The sequence below is a fragment of the Tamandua tetradactyla genome, chromosome 4 (genome assembly GCF_023851605.1).
Source record: "Tamandua tetradactyla isolate mTamTet1 chromosome 4, mTamTet1.pri, whole genome shotgun sequence".
Taxonomy (NCBI): Eukaryota; Metazoa; Chordata; class Mammalia; order Pilosa; family Myrmecophagidae; genus Tamandua; species Tamandua tetradactyla.
The window spans coordinates 197927535-197943730 of NC_135330.1; the positions used below are offsets into that span (position 1 = coordinate 197927535).

Genomic DNA, 16196 nt, shown 5'->3' on the forward strand with positions numbered 1-16196 from the left:
AGCAGGCGGACTTCCGGGAGCGGCTGTGCTGTGGGGTGGTGTCACTTCCGGGAGCGGCTGTGCTGTGGGGTGGTGTCACTTCTGGGAGCGGCTGTGCTGAGGGATGGTGTCACTTCCGGGAGCGGCTGTGCTGAGGGATGGTGTCACTTCCGGGAGCGGCTGTGCTGTAGGGTGGTGTCACTTCCGGGAGCGGCTGTGCTGTGGGGTGGTGTCACTTCTGGGAGCGGCTGTGCTGAGGGATGGTGTCACTTCCGGGAGCGGCTGTGCTGTGGGGTGGTGTCACTTCCGGCGCCTTCCTATTCCCCAAATGGCTCCCACCCCCTGCTGCAGCCTGAGAGTCTGGAGCCGGGACACACGGCCGCCCATACGGGGCGCGAGGCTGAACTGGGTGGACGTGGGCCCTGTGGGTGTCGCCAGCCTCTCCCCGCAGGTAGAAGGCCACGCCCATCCGAGTTTGCGTGGAGCTGGGTGTTCAGGGTCTGCAGGACGGCCGGTGTGGACCCCCGTGGGTTTCCTGCACGACAACGAGCCTCACAGAAGGAACAAGTCCGGGAGGTGTGTCTCGGGGCTCTGCCGGCTTGGGGGGCCTGAGGGTGCGGTGGTCCCCATGAGCCCCTAGAGCGGCGCTGAGCTCCGGCCGCCTGATGCCCCGAGGGGCTGCGGGAGAGTCGCGGGGTGCTGGCGGCGGGCGGGGTGTTGGGGGGGCCGAGCTGGGCGAGGAGGCAGCCCACGAGCCCGCAGGGGCTGGATCTGCCATAATTTAGGCATAAAAATGAAGCGAGTGGCCTCAGGGGTTGCTTCTGGCTTCCCTGGGGGCTTGGAGAGGCCCCCTCGCCCGCCCCCCTTGGCTGCGCTCCTCTCGCTGTAGGAGGAACAGGTGCTCGGCAAACCCCCACCACTGTCACCTGAGCAACTCCAGTGGGGCTTTTAGCCCAGGCCCCCCCCCCCCCACCAGTCCAGCAGGGAGCTTTGCATTTCTATCACGGACTTCATTCGCTGCATGGCCACCGAAAGCCGAGGGCAGTGAGCCCATCCTCTGTGCGTCACCTGCCCGAGAGACGCGGCACACGGGTGGTGGTGCCCAGATACCCATGACAGGAGAAGAGCAGCGACCCCGTAGGCGCTGCATCGGGTGTGTCCAGAACCAAGTTTGATTTACACAACCCGAGGCCCCAGGGCCCAGGCGACGCCCGTGGTTGCGGGATAACCGCCATGTTCCCTTCTTTCACACGGAGAGACATGGGGCAGCCTGAGGTCTCCATCTGTGAAGGCAGCACCCCGAGGCCTGGGAGACGGCAGGCGCCAGCAAGCAGAGCGCTGCGTGAGCACGGACCAGTCTTCGGGGAGCTGGACCTCCGGCACCTGCAGCCAAGAGCATGGGGAGCCCCTGCTTGAGCGCTGGGTGCCGCCCTGGCCAGCTCCCCTTTGGAGCCAAGTGCAGAGAGAAGTCAAGGATGGGGCGGGCTGGGGGGAGAGGCCCAGGGGCAGGGCTGTCATTGTGAGATTCAATTTCTTGCCCACGCCATGCAAAGGAGCGGTAGGTAAAAACTGCTCTAAATGTTCGATAAAATACTATAAATGTGTTTCTGTAACGACCAAATGTAAGGACAATGAACTAGTTTTTTAAACCTCCCCACCCACTGCTTTAGCACCTTAGCCGTGGGAAGGTGGCTGCGTGGACGGCGAGGCCCCAAGTGCATGCGGACCCCTACACCCCGTGCCCACCCTGGGGGTCTTCCTGATGACACAGCATTTCCACTTACCGGGCGAAGCATGAAATTCAACGTGAATTTTATAGGAAATCGCAAATATTTTAATGTCTCTAAATTCATTTGCCTCGGCAATTGTTTATTTACAATATCTGACTGATACCAACAATGAGGTAATAATGTACATGAGGTATATGTATTATTAAAATGAAATATCAATTTTTATTTCCATCGGCAAGATAATAGTGAATACTGTGGTGTTTGAACAAGCTTGAAGCATCTGTCTCCCCCTTTCCCCGAAGACACACCGTGTTGGTGCCTAAAGAGTCAGGTAAGTTGAAGGGAAAGGGTCGGGTTACAGTCAGGTTTGTGTCCTCCGGGGCCAGCCGAGCGGGAGCCCGAGGCTGGCTGGGAATGCAGACTCCCAGGCCCCGCTAGGGAACGATGGACATCTGCACCATGACCAGCCCCAGTGACTCCCGCGTGGGCTCGGGCTGGAGACGCGCTGCTCAAGGCGGGCGGGTGCTGCCAGGCCTTTGCCACCGCTGTCCTGTCCCCAAACGCGCCGACTTGTAGCCGGGGCAGGGCCTGCTCCCCAGAGTAAGGGCCACGAACAATCTGCTCTCTGCATACTGATGTAACGCGGCAAGCACGGTTAGACTTTAGAAGTGAATTTGCTCTGCTCTCAGAGCATCGTTCAAATGGTAAATTACAGGTTTGCTGTCCCCTTCTTAGGTTAGGCATGGAAATGAAAACTCCTCAATCACGTAATTCAAACAGTAGGATTTCCCTTGCACCGTACTGAACTCACTTATAGCACTTTTATTCCTCTCAATACAATAATTGCACATTGCTGATAAGAGCAAACATTATATAAATGCATATAATACAATAACAATAGAAAATACTCATTTTGGTTTTTTTAAAAACTCCAATACCAGTTGCTCAGTCGTATCATCATTCTCTGTCATGGACCACCAGAGGAAACTGCTCTCCCTGAAACCAAGCACAAAAATTATCTTTCTCTCTCCAGTTGTTCAATTACAATAAAAAAACTAACTTCGACCCATTGGCAATTGGTTAAGGAGAGTCAATTTGCTTTGCCTATACAATAAATAAATAAGGTTGGGTCAAAAAGCATAGGTAGTTGGAGCTGGTTAAGGAAGAAACATGGAATAGACGTGTTTATTTTTTCTAAAACTAAAGCACATAGTTTTGGTCTTAGGTAATTAAAAACCCTGTCTCTTAGATTGCAAAACTTAATGACCTGTATTTTCAAAGCATCGTATGTGGCAAAATACCGCCTCCCTGACGCTGTAGCGGCCCAGGTGGGATGGGCCCTGGCTCCCTGAATTCAGCGTGGCGCAGCGCTAAGGGGACGCCTGTCCCGGCCCTGCTCCACAGAGTGCCGCCGACGGCCTTCAAGCTCGGGCCGGGCCGGGCCGGGCAGTCTTGCTCTGCCCGCAGCATTGGGCGCGCCCCTGGCATGGCCTGGCCTGGCCCTGACCGCTCAGCCACGGCTGTGCTTTAAGAGAAAAGCACGCCCGCCCTTTGCCTCTTTCCCCAACTCTCACCTCTCAGTTTGGGAATAACGTGGACGGTGTTGAGACACAAGACCTTTTCACGTTACTCTGCTTTGGTTAGTGCATCTTTGGTTAGACGTCGTGGTGGACTGGCCACATGCCTGGTGGGGGGGCGAGGCCAGAGCTGCTGCGGGGCGGGGGCTCACCGAGGGGGGCCCTCCTCTCCCAACACTCTCCTACGTGGAAGCCCACGCTTCTCCACTTACACAGTGAAGACAAAGCGATCCGCACCTCTGCACACTCGCTTTTCACACATTTATCTACAGTTAACAATCTGCTTCTTAGAAGCCTTTAAATAGCAACTTAGGTGACACACAAGGAATAATCCATTTAATTTTAAGTGACATAGATAAATGTTCTGACTTTTAAAAGATATTAGATTAGTAGGGATGCAGCCCTCTCCAGGAAGGCTAGGGAAAGCTCTCCGGATTCCAGCATCTTTGACGTCCTGCCTTTTCCGTGTCAGGACAGAGGTGGAGACTCTCTCCCAAGGGGATCGCATGGGCTCCCCCTTCCCTGAGCTTGGTCGCACTTAGGGGGAAGCTCAGATTTTCGTTTCTGGCCCCTCCGCCATGAGGGGCTGAAATGAGTTTCTGATCCTGGCCACTTCTGCCGCACACAGATGTCCGAAGCCCTTCGTGTACCACTCCGGGGAGTGACCTCTGTGGGGAAAATCAGACAGGAAGTGGAAGGGTTCTTTTCCCCCAAATCACAGCAATTTGTCGTGGTATGCGACCACCGTTCCCTGCCTAAATTTCCTAACAATTGGTATACGACGTGGTGTGCGGCCCCCAGTACCTGGGCACCCGTCCCGCTGTCAGGCACCCTGTCTCCCCATCAGGTGCCCGAGAAACCTCAGGGCTGCCAAGGAGTTGGCACATCTCTTCAGTGTTCATCAGGTGCTCAGAATGACGCCCACCCCCAGGGTGGGAGGGCAGACTCGGGCCGAACCACCGTCTACTGAGAAAGGCAGGGCCTGTCTCCCCACAGGGCTTGGGTCAGCAGGAGGAGCGCCCTGGAAGCAGAGCTCAGGTGGTGCTCAAGTGCTCTTTCCCCAGGGGGGTGGAGAGGCAGCTGAAGGCAGCAGGAAGCCACGAGATGCGCATGCACGTGTGCTCAGTGTGCCCGTGTGAGAAGCGTGGAAACATGGGTGAGGGTAGAGGCTGGCCACGGGGGGCGGGGAGGGAGGCAGGAGGGGGAGGAGCAGGGCGGGTGCCCTCTGCGATGGAGGGAGCGCGCTGGGGTGGGCAAGGGGGGTGGGGCCTGGGGCAGCCGGGCGCTGGCTTACACCCACGCGCTTACCTCAGGTCCACCCGGCAGACATGGGTGAGCCGCGACTTCCCTGAGCCGCACGGCTCTATCAGGTGCTGCGAGTCCATCACCACCGCCCGCACGCCGCCCAGCAGTGGGGCCTCCTCGTGCTCCACGGAGATGGAGACCAGCGCGCACGTCCCCCTGGGCAGGTCTGTCTTCCAGGTCCTGAGCGAAGGGACCCGCACAGGGTAGTCACGGCCACAAGCAAGAGGGACGCACGCCTGTCCGCCCTCAGTCCCACCCGGTTATTTGGATTCGGTTAGCGCTTTCTGGAAGCTTGGGGAATGTCCAGACAGGGTGTGTGCTCTCGGCCCAGTGGCCTGGAGGGGCCTGCAGTCCCCAGGGCTGTGCATGGGCTCCCTTCCACCCTGAGGCGCCTGTCGACTGCGTCAAGGGGGCTGGGTGGTTTTGGAAGTGGGGCTCGCTCTTTCAGCTCAGTCAGCAAACATATACCGGGCTCATCAATGTGCCAGGTCTGAGGTGGCCGAGAACTTATGATGTCTGTAGAGAGCCCACTGAGACATGCCTGGCACCATGGTCAGTGCAGGGACATGGCCGTGCACACAGAGCTCCGAGTCCACACCAGCAGGAAGACTTCCTGGAGGAGGAAGCTTGACTCAAGCCTTAAAGGATAAATGAACTGGTAATGCCGAGCTCAAAGAAAGGAAACCTACGTCGACCAGCAAACCGTCTTTAAATATCTAAGTGGCTATTGAGTAGGAGAAGTAAATGGAGTCTGTCTCCAGGAGGCAGAACCAGGAAGGCACATTTACAGTGTACACCACCCCAAAACGGAATGAGCTGCTGTGGAAGGTAGTGAGTCCCCCGTTACTTGGGCTATTCAAGCACAGGCGGGGTTACCACTTGGAAAAGACTGTGGAGGGGAGTCAGGCACCAGGAGAAAAGCTGTGTAACAGCCTTTAACAACCCTTTCTACCACTGGTATAGGCTTGACTATTTTATTCCCTGATATCTGCCCCATAAATTCTATGCCCTCACCAAGCCATCTCATCTATACTTTCACCCTGTCCTACCACCCCAGAAAGAGAAACTATTCCATGTGCCGGGGAACGTGGAATACACCAAGCCTTACACACGTGCTCAGCGACCTTTCCACACATGTGACCATCCCTGGGAAACAAAAGACTAAAACCGCAAAGGATTTGTGCGGGTAAGATGGAAAATTTTCAGTAACTGTTGCTAGAGGCCCTGAGGAGCTAGAGGAGGGGTGAAGGGGGGAAACACATCGTGATCTGGAAAGCAGGCCAGCCACACATGTGCCAGCCCAACCAGGAGATGCCCAAAGCAGGGCGTGCCAAGTTCTCTAACCTCACTGTGCTGGCCACTTAATGCCCACCTGCTCTCCTGCCTCCCTCTCTCCTTTCTTCCTTCTTCTCTCTCTCTCCTTTCTCAGGGAGGGTGTAGATGTACAGAACAGTCATGCAGAAAGTACAGAGCTTCCACCTACCCCCACGACCGCAACCCCAGGCATGGGCTTGCTGCACTCGCTGGCCCTGAGGGAGGGTGCCGCGGCCACTGGGAACAGTCTTCTTGCATCGTTATGAATACAAACGCGTCCAGTGGCAGGAGGCGCGTCCCGCAGCAGGGGGCGTGTCCCACGGCAGGAGGCACGTCCCGTGCCACTGAGTCCCCCCCAGTGTCTCATCAAACATCGAGTCGATGAGACGGTCCCCGACCACTGGACTCAGCAGCCCAGCCCCTGGACGCGGTGTCCCCTCCTTTCCCGACAGACACCGAGGAGCAAGGACTCAGGTCTGCTGTGTGAGCGCCCAGAGCCGAGGGCAGTGTGGGGCTCGGGCCGGGCCGGTGTTCCTCACCCCGTGGCAGTAAAGGCTGGGGCAGAGTGGGGGGCGGAGAAGGGGCTCTGTGTGGCCGGTGGTCCCCGGCATTCTCCCGGGGGCAGGCGGTGCAGGGCGGTCCCAGCTGCCCCCCTGACGGCCATTAGGTTTCCCGCTTGCCCAGCCCAGGGGTGGCCTGCGTGTCCCGAGCTGGCTTAGGCACCAACAGCGGCGCGGGCGAGCCATGGCACAAGCGCCCATGTCCCCGATGCACGCGCCCGTCGCGGGCCAGGCACCAAGGGCCCCTTCTGAAGCACAGAGAACCACAGAGGGGCAGCCTGCGCCCTCAGAACAAATTCCAGGAAAATGTTCTGAAGCAGCCTACTGGGAATTTCCCCGGTGATTCTTTCGAGCTGTGGGTCTGTGAGCAGATGGGGCCAGAGGCCCTGGGGGGGAAGTACATCTCCCACCGGTTCCTTACCCCATGGCCGACACTCTCCGAAGCACGGCCAGGTCTGTGGGCCATCTGCAGGCCAGGGCAGGTTGTGCCGTAGCCTGGCAGCTGGCGGAAGGGACCGTGCAGGCCCACGTGTGGATGACAGCCCAGCCCGGGGGCGCCCACCCTGCCTGAAAGGCACAGTTCGCACAACGCGGCCGGCAGTGCGGCCAGACGGAGACAGTCGTGCTCGGGCCTCCCTTCCCAGAAATGAGCGACACTGAGGGCCATGTCCGCTGCACGCCCCACGGGGAGGGGCCGGAGCTGCGGTGGCCGGGGCGGGGGGAGCAGCTGAGGCCTGCGGGGCTGGGGGTGGCGCCCGGACAGCCCACCCCAGCCCGGCTCACCTGAGCACCACGAAGTCCCGGGCAGGGTGGGGAGCCATGCTGTTGAGCACGTACTGGTAGACTTCCGTCTGCTTGTCCAGGGTCTCCACCACCTTCCACTGCACAAAGTCCTCATCCCAGAGGTGGCGTTCTCGCAGCACGCGGTTCAGGACCACCGCGGGCGGCGCCTCCACCTCCACGGAGGCTTTCCACAGCTTCAGCGGGTGCCCGTCTCCCACCTGCAGAGGCACCGCACGGAGCTGGGCAGCTGCCGGGGCCGCCCAGACTGACCTCCCTTCTCTGGGCCTCAGCCACCACCAGCGACAGGGCCTGCTTGCCCGGGCAGAGCTCCCCGCCCTGTCCGCAGGCCTAAGTTAAGGCTGATGATGAACAAAATCCCCCCACCCCCTGGTGCACCCCGGGTCCCAGGCACGGTTCCAACCCGCCTGGGGTTTGCAGCCTCCCCCCCGCTGGGATGCAGCGATTCTGCCCATTCGGCAAAGGGAACACTGAGCAGAGAAGGTGTGTGGCCTGCCTGCTGTGACGTGGCCAAGGCTGTGCAGCCGGGCCCCACAGTCCACCTGCAGCAGGGCTGCTGAAGGCCTTGAGGCGGACCTTGTAAAGCCCCCTGTGCCCTCAACGGGTGGGTGTCCAGGCCTTGCACGGAGCGACCTCTTGGAAAGCAAAGCAAATCCCTGGCAGGGGCATGCAGCCTTCTCGGGTCATCTTTCGTAGCTCCTGCAGTTACCTTTTTGAAAGCCAGCTCTGTGCTGTCGGTGCTGGAGCACGTGACCCATCCCCTGAACTTCTCCTTGGCGTCCCTCTGCAGGACCTGGACGAGGTGCTCCAGGTGGCTGTGCAGTGTGCTCCCGCTCTCCTCCAGCTGCCTTCCCAGGTCTTCCAGTGTGGGGGAATGGAGCTCGGCCTCCAGGTATGCATTCCGTGACTGAGCCACCATCTCGTGGGGGACCTGAGCCAGCCAAGGCCGTGGAAAGCAATGCCTGAGCATTAGAGACACTGCAAAGCAACTTCCCTGACAGTCATCGAGCAGCAGGCCGAGTGCCACGGGTGGGAGATGTTTGTCCTGGACCACGGCCAGGCTGCAAGGATGCCCGAAACCAGGACATGCAGCCTGTACCGAACACATACCCACGACTTCCCCTTCACTCTTTCCATTTGCCTTTTATTTTACTTTTAATGTATTTCTATTCAGCTTGGCTAACTGTGGGCTCAGAAACTGTTGCCAACCGTGAACAGAGTCAAAGCAAATGGGCTTGTTAAGTGAAGCATTGAACATGACTTGGAAAGAGCTTCACTTAGCACGCGGTTCCCCATTCACAGAGGCCAACCTCACCCTGCAAGCAGGCCAGGCCAAGTCGAGCTCCCCGGCTTCTTTAAGATGTCTGAGCTGTGGCTGCCTGCTGCTGTGGACACTCTGTAACGAGGACCGCACAGCCTGCCACATGCACACACACAGGCTGGACCTAACACAGGCTGAGCTGACATAACCGTCTGCCGGCCTTGACCCTACGGCGCAAAGATGCCATGACTGTTATCAAGAAGACACCACTGCAGGCCCCAGGGTCTACCGCCAAAGCTGCCAACAGGCAGGAGCCTCCCTTTTCCTGGAGGCAGAGCCCAGAGCAACAGAAAGCATCGCTATCATTACAAAGCCAGGAGCAGACAAGTGTCCCCCACGGGCCAGCCTCCTGCACCTGCTCTCCCAGCGGAGCCCCGGCACACCTCAAACAGTCGGTCGCCCTCTGTGATCATGTGGGCCAGGCCCTGGACGGCTGCCAGGTTCTCCGTCAGGTCCTTCTGGTCTGGCCTCCCGGCGGTGTATTTCTTCTGGATGGCCCTGAAATGGAGCGGGGTGACACATGGCGTGAGCCCAGGGGCTTTTCACCACTCAGCGCGTCCCTCCTGATTCCTGCCCACACCAGAGGCCTCCCAGACCCCAGACCTCTCATGCCAGCCAAAGGCAGCGGCCCCACGCCTCCACTCCTCCCAGCTGGCCTGGGCACCCCGAGTCCAGGCTTAGAGCCTTGGAGAGAGCAAGGGTATGAGTGACTGGGGGGGAAATGGGTCTATTTTTCCAGAGTTTGAAACCACTTAACTGCGCGCTCCTGTGCTTTAGTCTCAAATATAACCTTTGTATCAAAGATTATGAAACATGACTTTGTCTCCATTTTTCTCCTTCCTACTTATATAAGCGAGATGAAACAACGCCCAGAGGTTTGCTGGTCTCCAGGAAGAACTATCTTTGATAGTTCTACGACCCTGAGCTACACAAGGTGGGCTGAGTCAAAACATGTTCTGATTATAAAGCGCGCTGTGACGGAGCGGCAAGCGGAAGCACAGCGCGTTTCACTTCTTTAGTTTCTGGTCCATGAGGTGTGCCTGGCCTGGCAGGACTGCAAAGCCCACCTTGGAGAGCTCTCCTTCTTCAGCACGTTCAGGTGGAAGAGGGAGGGTGCCAGGCACACGGCCAGGTTCATGGGCGTCATCTGGTTCTCCTCCACCGAGTGCACCACGTCGCTCAGGAAGCACAGCAGCGTCTGCAGCACCTCCCGGTTCTCATCGGCCAGCAGCAGGATGGCCGCCTGCACTGCCTGCAGCTGCTGCTCCCTTGGGACATCTGTGGAAAAGGGGGGGAGGCATCAGAGGAAGGGCCTGGCAGCTGGGCAGCAGGGCATGGGTGGGCCACTGCCTTCCTGACAGGATAGCACGCTCAATTCACGAGTCACCCTATGCTGGCATCGGCTACTGATGATGGGAACGGCTAATGACAATGACGACAGCTGACAATGACAATGATGGCTAACTATGACAATGATGGCTAACAATGATGACAGCTAACAACGATGATGACAGTTGACAATGACAATGAGAGCTAGCAATGATGACACCCTAACAATGATGACAGCTGACAATGACAAGGACAGCTTGAAAGAATGTATGTCTCCTAGAAAAGCCTTGTTTTAATCTAAATCCCATTTCATAAAGGCAGAATAATCCCTATTCAATACTGTATGTTTGAAACTGTAATCAGATCATCTCCCTGGAGATGTGATTTAATCAGGAGTGGTTGTTAAACTGGATTAGGTGACCATTTGGGTGGGTCTTGAGAAGTTTCTGGAGTCCTATAAAAGAGGAAACATTTTAGAGAATGAAAGAGATTCAGAGAGAGCAGAGAATGCTGCAGCACCACGAAGCAGAGAGTCCATCAGCCAGCGCTCTGGAGATGAAGAAGGAAAATACCTTCTGGGGAGCTTCACGAAACAGGAAGCCAGGAGAGAAAGCTAGCAGATGACACCATGCTCACCATGTGCCCTTCCAACTGAGAGAGAAACTGTGACTGTATTCACCATGTGCCTTCTCACTTGAAAAACCCTGAGCTTCGTCAGCCTTCTTGAACCAAGGTATCTTTCCCTGGAGCCTTTGATTGGACATTTCTATAGACTTGTTTTAATTGGGACATTTTCTCGGCCTTAGAACTGTAAACTAGCAACTTACTAAATTCCCTTTTTAAAAAGCTGTTCTGTTTCTGGCATATTGTATTCTGGCAGCTAGCAAACTAGAACAACAGCTAACAATGACAATGACTGCTAATGACAATGACAACTAACAACAACAACAGGTAATGACAAGGACAGCTAGCAGTGATGACAGCTAAAAAAGATGATGACAGCTAACAACAAAGAGGACAGTTAATGACACGATGAGGACAGATGACAGCTAACAATGACAACAGCTAACAATGACAACAGCTAACAATGACAATGACAACAGCTAACAGTGACAACAGCTAACAGTGATAATGACAGCAGTAACAATGACAACTACAAGAGCTAATGACAACAGCAGTTAATGATGATAGTTAATGATGATAGCCAACAATGAAGATGATACCTAATGACAACGACTACAGCTAATGGTGACAACAGCAGCTAATGACAATGACAGCTAACAGTGTCTACAGCAGCTAATGACAACAGCTAATAATGATGACGGCAGCTAACAGCACTGACAGCCAATGACCACAGCTGCTCACCATGATGATGACAACAGCTTTATGACCAAGTGGTGATCTGTCAGTACCTCAAAATCAATATCCACCCAATCCTCTCCTCCCTGCCACCAGGTCCTCCTGGCCACTTCACTTTCCACCTTCTCCCAGTCATCAGGCCTTTAAACCTGAGGGTTGACGTTGGTCACTCTCTGCTCCTCCCTCCCACACATCAGTGGGTTTCAATGCTTTCCACTGCCCATCCAGCACTCCACTCCAGTTCATCTTTTCTGAATTCCCAGGACATGGGGCAGCAGAGACAAGAACTGGCTCTGCAGAACTGGGGAAGGGGCTGGCCCTCTCTCGCCCAGAAGCGAGTTAGGAACTTGGATTCTAGACTCTGCCCCCGTAACCCTTCCTTTCCAGGGGCACTGCTGGAAGTCACCTCTACCAGTGCGACCACTACCCAGCCCTTTGTCTGCTAGCCTCGTGCCTCTCCCACACTTTGAGGAGCAGGTGTTGGGAAGGCAGTTCTGATGGATGTTTGCTTTGCTGGCAGACCCAATGCTGCTGTCTTCCCAGCGCCCTCTCCTCCTCTTCCTTGTTGCAGAAGCCCCCTTGGTGGAGCTGTGGGCTCTTCTCCGGTTAGATGTGCCCTCCCCCAGTCCCAGGAGATAAGCCATGATGATCTAAGCCCAATATGGTCACCCCACCCTGTTTCCTAGTGACCAGTAAGGGGAGAGCTTGCAAACTCTTTCTGATCAAGGGGACCAAGAAAAATGTGAGATCTGTAAGATCTTTCACTCTGGTAGAAAGAGACAGATGCCCAAGGAGAAGGCTTTCAGCAGCCCTCTTCTTACTTTGGAATGTGATTTTGTGAAAATGTGATAATTATAAGCTGTGGCAATCAGCATGTGACCAAAAGGGGGAAGCCAAGAGACTTATAGAGAGGCCAACTTCAGCCTTAGCGCTAAGCTTCTGAACTCTGGAATGATTTAATTCCAGATTCCTTGCCAGGTTAGATACTAAAATGTACTTATGGTTTATTTAAACCACTGTGGGTTGGAGTTTTGGTTCTACCCTACAGCCCAATCATCCTAATTGGCTAAGCTCCTTAACAATGGTAAGGGCTCCCCAATGCATAATGAATCGAGTACCAACTTCTGACCCTAATAAGTCAATGCCCTCCCTTGGTACATCCTGATCTAACTTTCTAGGGCCATCTTGTGTTGCATCGTCCATTAACCATGCATGCAAACTAACAAACGCCCTGCTTTTTGCCCATTTTCTGACACAGGCCCACGCTGGCAGCTTCCCCCAGAACCTGCCTCTCACCATCTCAACCTTAGGTGCCATTTGCACCATCAAGTCATTCCTCATCTCAACGTCATGATAACCCGAGCCTAGGACTTCTCCCGCCTTGTGCAGCCGTGATTTATGTACATGGCGCATCTTCTTCGATTGGCAGCTCCTCAGAAGCAGAGAGCAAGACCTCCCCCCTGAGCCCTTTCTAGCTTCAGCCTGGAGCCCTTGACAGAAGTGGCACTCAGTACATGCTTGCTTGGCCAAGAGAAAGCCCTGCTCTGGATCTGGCTTTTTGCTCCTGAGTCTCAGACAGGGCCAAAGGCATTTACCTCTTCAAAATCATCTGGCTTTAGCCTTAGATGAATGTCAACCTCAACATGAGAAGTAAAGAATTGTATCTGATACTTCTGAACCCTAAGTGAGGCTTAGCTAAAAAATGCAAAACTGCAGTCCCACCTCTCAAGGCCACCTGTTATGGGCTCTTGCCATGATCATTAATTCAACTTAACCTATTCACTTGGCTAAAATAATATTTATTTAGTGGTGAACCACTTCATCTTGTTTTTACAAGTGGTACTGGATAAGACAACTTCTTGAATTTGCAATATTGTAGACTCCTTAAAGTACATTTAATACAGATTTCTCCATAGCAGGATCCTCTCTGAAGTGCATCAGTTACGCATTAAGGTCCATTTCAGGCATATTTTGCTGAAAAAAAAAAAAAAGAGTCCATGGGCCAAATTTTTTTTCGTTTTTAAAGAATGGGGATTTGGGCCATCAAAATAATTTGTAATAAGTACATTATGGAATTTAGAAAAGAGTCACTTCTTTATTTCAAGTCTCCCTTTTGCCACTGCCTCTAGTAGGATGCTTTTTAATCAATATAGTCAATGATTATTTTAATTATAGGGGCTTTGCTGAGAATTATTATTTAAAAACATTGAAAAACTCTAAGTGAAAATAAAAACGAGTTGACTTAAGCTTAAGCCTTGAGATGGTTTATCTTATTTTTATATAAAATAAGATTTATACCTTTATATAAAAGATTAATATTTTAAATTTACTTTAAATAGTTTTAAATTTAGTTTAGGTTTATACCAACTAAAAAGATGTTCTATTTGCTTTTTATTCCTAGTCATTTTAATACAATTGGCTTTGGATTTCCAATACTGGAAAGAGATGATTTAAAAAAGAATTAAATGTTTTAATAAATAACTATGTACCAAATAAATCCTGTTGCACGCCTTTTTCATTTTAAATTTATTGAAGATATTTCGAAAGTTAGCTTTCCATTTTACACAAAACTGTATTGAGAAGGAAGATTTTGGTGTCAAAAGGTCTTTTCAAATGCATAAAGAAATGGCCTGAAAATTTCCCTGCCAAACTGCAAGCAAAGGCTGCTTCTGGAGAAGACAGGATTTCAGCCTTTTCTATGTTTCTTTATGGGTTCTTGTATTACCTGTACACTTAGAACAACACGTGAAGAGGGGGCCTGAGGGCACCAGCTCTGCACCGGGACTTACACCGATAGACGTGGAGGAAGGTCTCGCTGAGCTTGTGGGTGAAAAGAGGCTCAGGAAGGTCCCGGAAGAACTGCTTCACCATGTCCGCCACGTCGTAGGCTGACTGCTCTTCATAGCTGACGTTCTCAGGGAAGTTCTCGTTCATTTGGCGTAAGGCTTGGATTCGAGACTTCACCCCCGACTTGCGGAAGAGACCCACCTGCAACGAGCCAGGGGCACAGGTCAGCCAGGCCGCCTTTCCCCTGGGCCCTCACCCCTAAGGGGACCCGGGGTCAGGTCAGAGGAGCCCGATTGCACACCAGCTCGGGGGTGGGTGGCGGCCAGATCAGCTGCTCTGGCCAAGGCCCTCTGGGGACAGTAACCTCCTCTCCTGTAAAACGAAGACGAACTGAGGACCCAGCCCACAGTGAGGTTAAATGAGGCGACATGGGTGACAGTGCCCTGTGACGTCTCATCACCCTGCAGGTGTTATTCTTTTATTCACTTATGCAACAAATATCACTTACATTCCCACTGTGCGCCGGACACACATGCTCACTTGAAGTCATGAGTGGGCAGAGCAGACAAAAGGCTGCCCTCCAGAGTCCACACTGTTGGGGAGGCATCGAGAAAGCTTGGCCAAGGCAAGATTTGGTGGAAATGGAAGCAGCAGCTGGAGAAGCAGCCGCCTCCAGCGCTCCGTGGGGCAGCAGTGTGTGGGGAGCGCGCATGTGAAACAAGATGATTCCGTGAGCCTGTGCTCCGTGGGGAAGCAGTGTGTGGGGAACGTGCATGTGAAACAAGATGATTCCGTGAGCGTGTGCCTTGACTGCAGTCCTACTTGATTTCCCATCCGAACCTTGTAAGGCCTCCACTGCACTGTCCCGCAGGCTGCCTGGCACTTCCTACCCTAAATGGCTCTTTATCCAGGCATCAACTGTGGCTTGGTGAGAGTGACTCCTCAGTGGCTTTACACTGGACTTAAAGATCCTGTCTTAAGCCTTTCTCATCCCTAGCACTTAGACGACTCCTAATAAGTGGGGTGATGGGGCCCCAAGCAGATACTGCCCCCCAGGTGGATGGGTGTGAGGAGTCCAGCAGTGGATGGGCAGGGTCAGCTCTCAGCCCTCCTCTAGGGCCTCCTAGCTCTGTATGTGCCCCCACCCCACAAGACTGGAGCTTCGGGGGTAGTCCTGGCTAGTAGTGACAGGGATGTCTGCTATTTTTAAATGCTTCGAATTCCTTAAAACTGGGTCCTTAAACTGACTCCACGTTGCTCATTGCTCAGGGGCTCACAGGGTGATTGCTTCCTCAAAGCAACGGGGCACTCCTGAGCTGCAGACAGGCAGGCGGTGGCCTCTAGGGTTGGCCCCTGGTCCTCTTCCCTGCAAGGGACAGTGCGTTGCCTCGAGCCACCACCAGGTCTGTGGGGGCCCTCGTGATGCCACAACAAATGGAGAGCAGCCATTAGAGACTACTCAGACTTTGGTATATGTCAGCAGAATGATTGCAGGGAAATTATATGCTGCTACTTTATGTAGCAATAAAAACAGAATTCTTAGTAATACTTCTTTGCATTCCAAAGTGTTTCACCCTAATTCCACTGATTAGGGTATTCAGGCACATTGTCATGACAAACATTGATTGCTCTCTCTTTTATTCTCAAAGCTGGGAATGTCTTGATAATGCAAAACTTGGCCATGTTTAGGTAACTTTCCATGGAGGACCTAAAGAACAGGTAAATGTTCTCTGACAGTTCAAACTCCGAGTTGGATCAGATTACATGAGAAGAAAGCATGCACTGCCAAAAGAAAACTCAGGACATCAAGAGAGCTCTTGTTGAAGTGAGACTCGGCTGTCACTTGTTACAGCCTGTTCTCCTAATTTGGGATGCAGGCTCTGGACTGGGCTATGAAACTCTGCTGAGCAGGTTCTCAGCATCGAAATGCCCAGCCGTGAATATGTGCTCATCCTCATGAGCTGATGTTCTGTTTAGGGAGACTCCATTTCAGCAACAGGAGAGCAGCCTTGACTCGGATGTGTAAAAAGGGTAACAGGCGTGTTTCTGTGTTTGAATCTCGGGGCAGAGCCCCTCTTTCACGGTGGAGTCCTTGCTGCCTGGCTTCTGGGTACAGGCCCCCATCCCAGGGTGG

General features: G+C 53.7%; 1 protein-coding gene and 1 long non-coding RNA gene across 3 annotated transcripts in view; one reads left to right on the forward strand and one right to left on the reverse strand.

The window, feature by feature from the left end:
- Window positions 1-182: 182 nt before the first annotated feature.
- LOC143681731 (uncharacterized) lies at window positions 183-13338 on the forward strand. Of its 2 annotated transcripts, none has more exons than XR_013174803.1 (3): window positions 183-555; window positions 1650-2040; window positions 12534-13338. It is a non-coding gene; the product is annotated as an uncharacterized LOC143681731 (long non-coding RNA). The 2 variants fall into 2 exon arrangements; XR_013174802.1 differs by having other exon boundaries at window positions 1949-2040.
- STARD13 (StAR related lipid transfer domain containing 13) overlaps window positions 1907-16196 on the reverse strand; it is a 77829-nt gene continuing 63539 nt past the window's right edge. Inside the window, exons 8-14 of the mRNA XM_077159010.1 lie at window positions 14065-14263; window positions 9655-9865; window positions 8971-9085; window positions 7976-8197; window positions 7249-7466; window positions 4595-4771; window positions 1907-3954 (exon numbers count right to left, since the gene is read on the reverse strand). Coding sequence (XP_077015125.1) covers window positions 3837-3954; window positions 4595-4771; window positions 7249-7466; window positions 7976-8197; window positions 8971-9085; window positions 9655-9865; window positions 14065-14263 — 1260 coding nt within the window. The 3' untranslated portion in view covers window positions 1907-3836. The remainder of the gene's footprint in view (window positions 3955-4594; window positions 4772-7248; window positions 7467-7975; window positions 8198-8970; window positions 9086-9654; window positions 9866-14064; window positions 14264-16196) is intronic.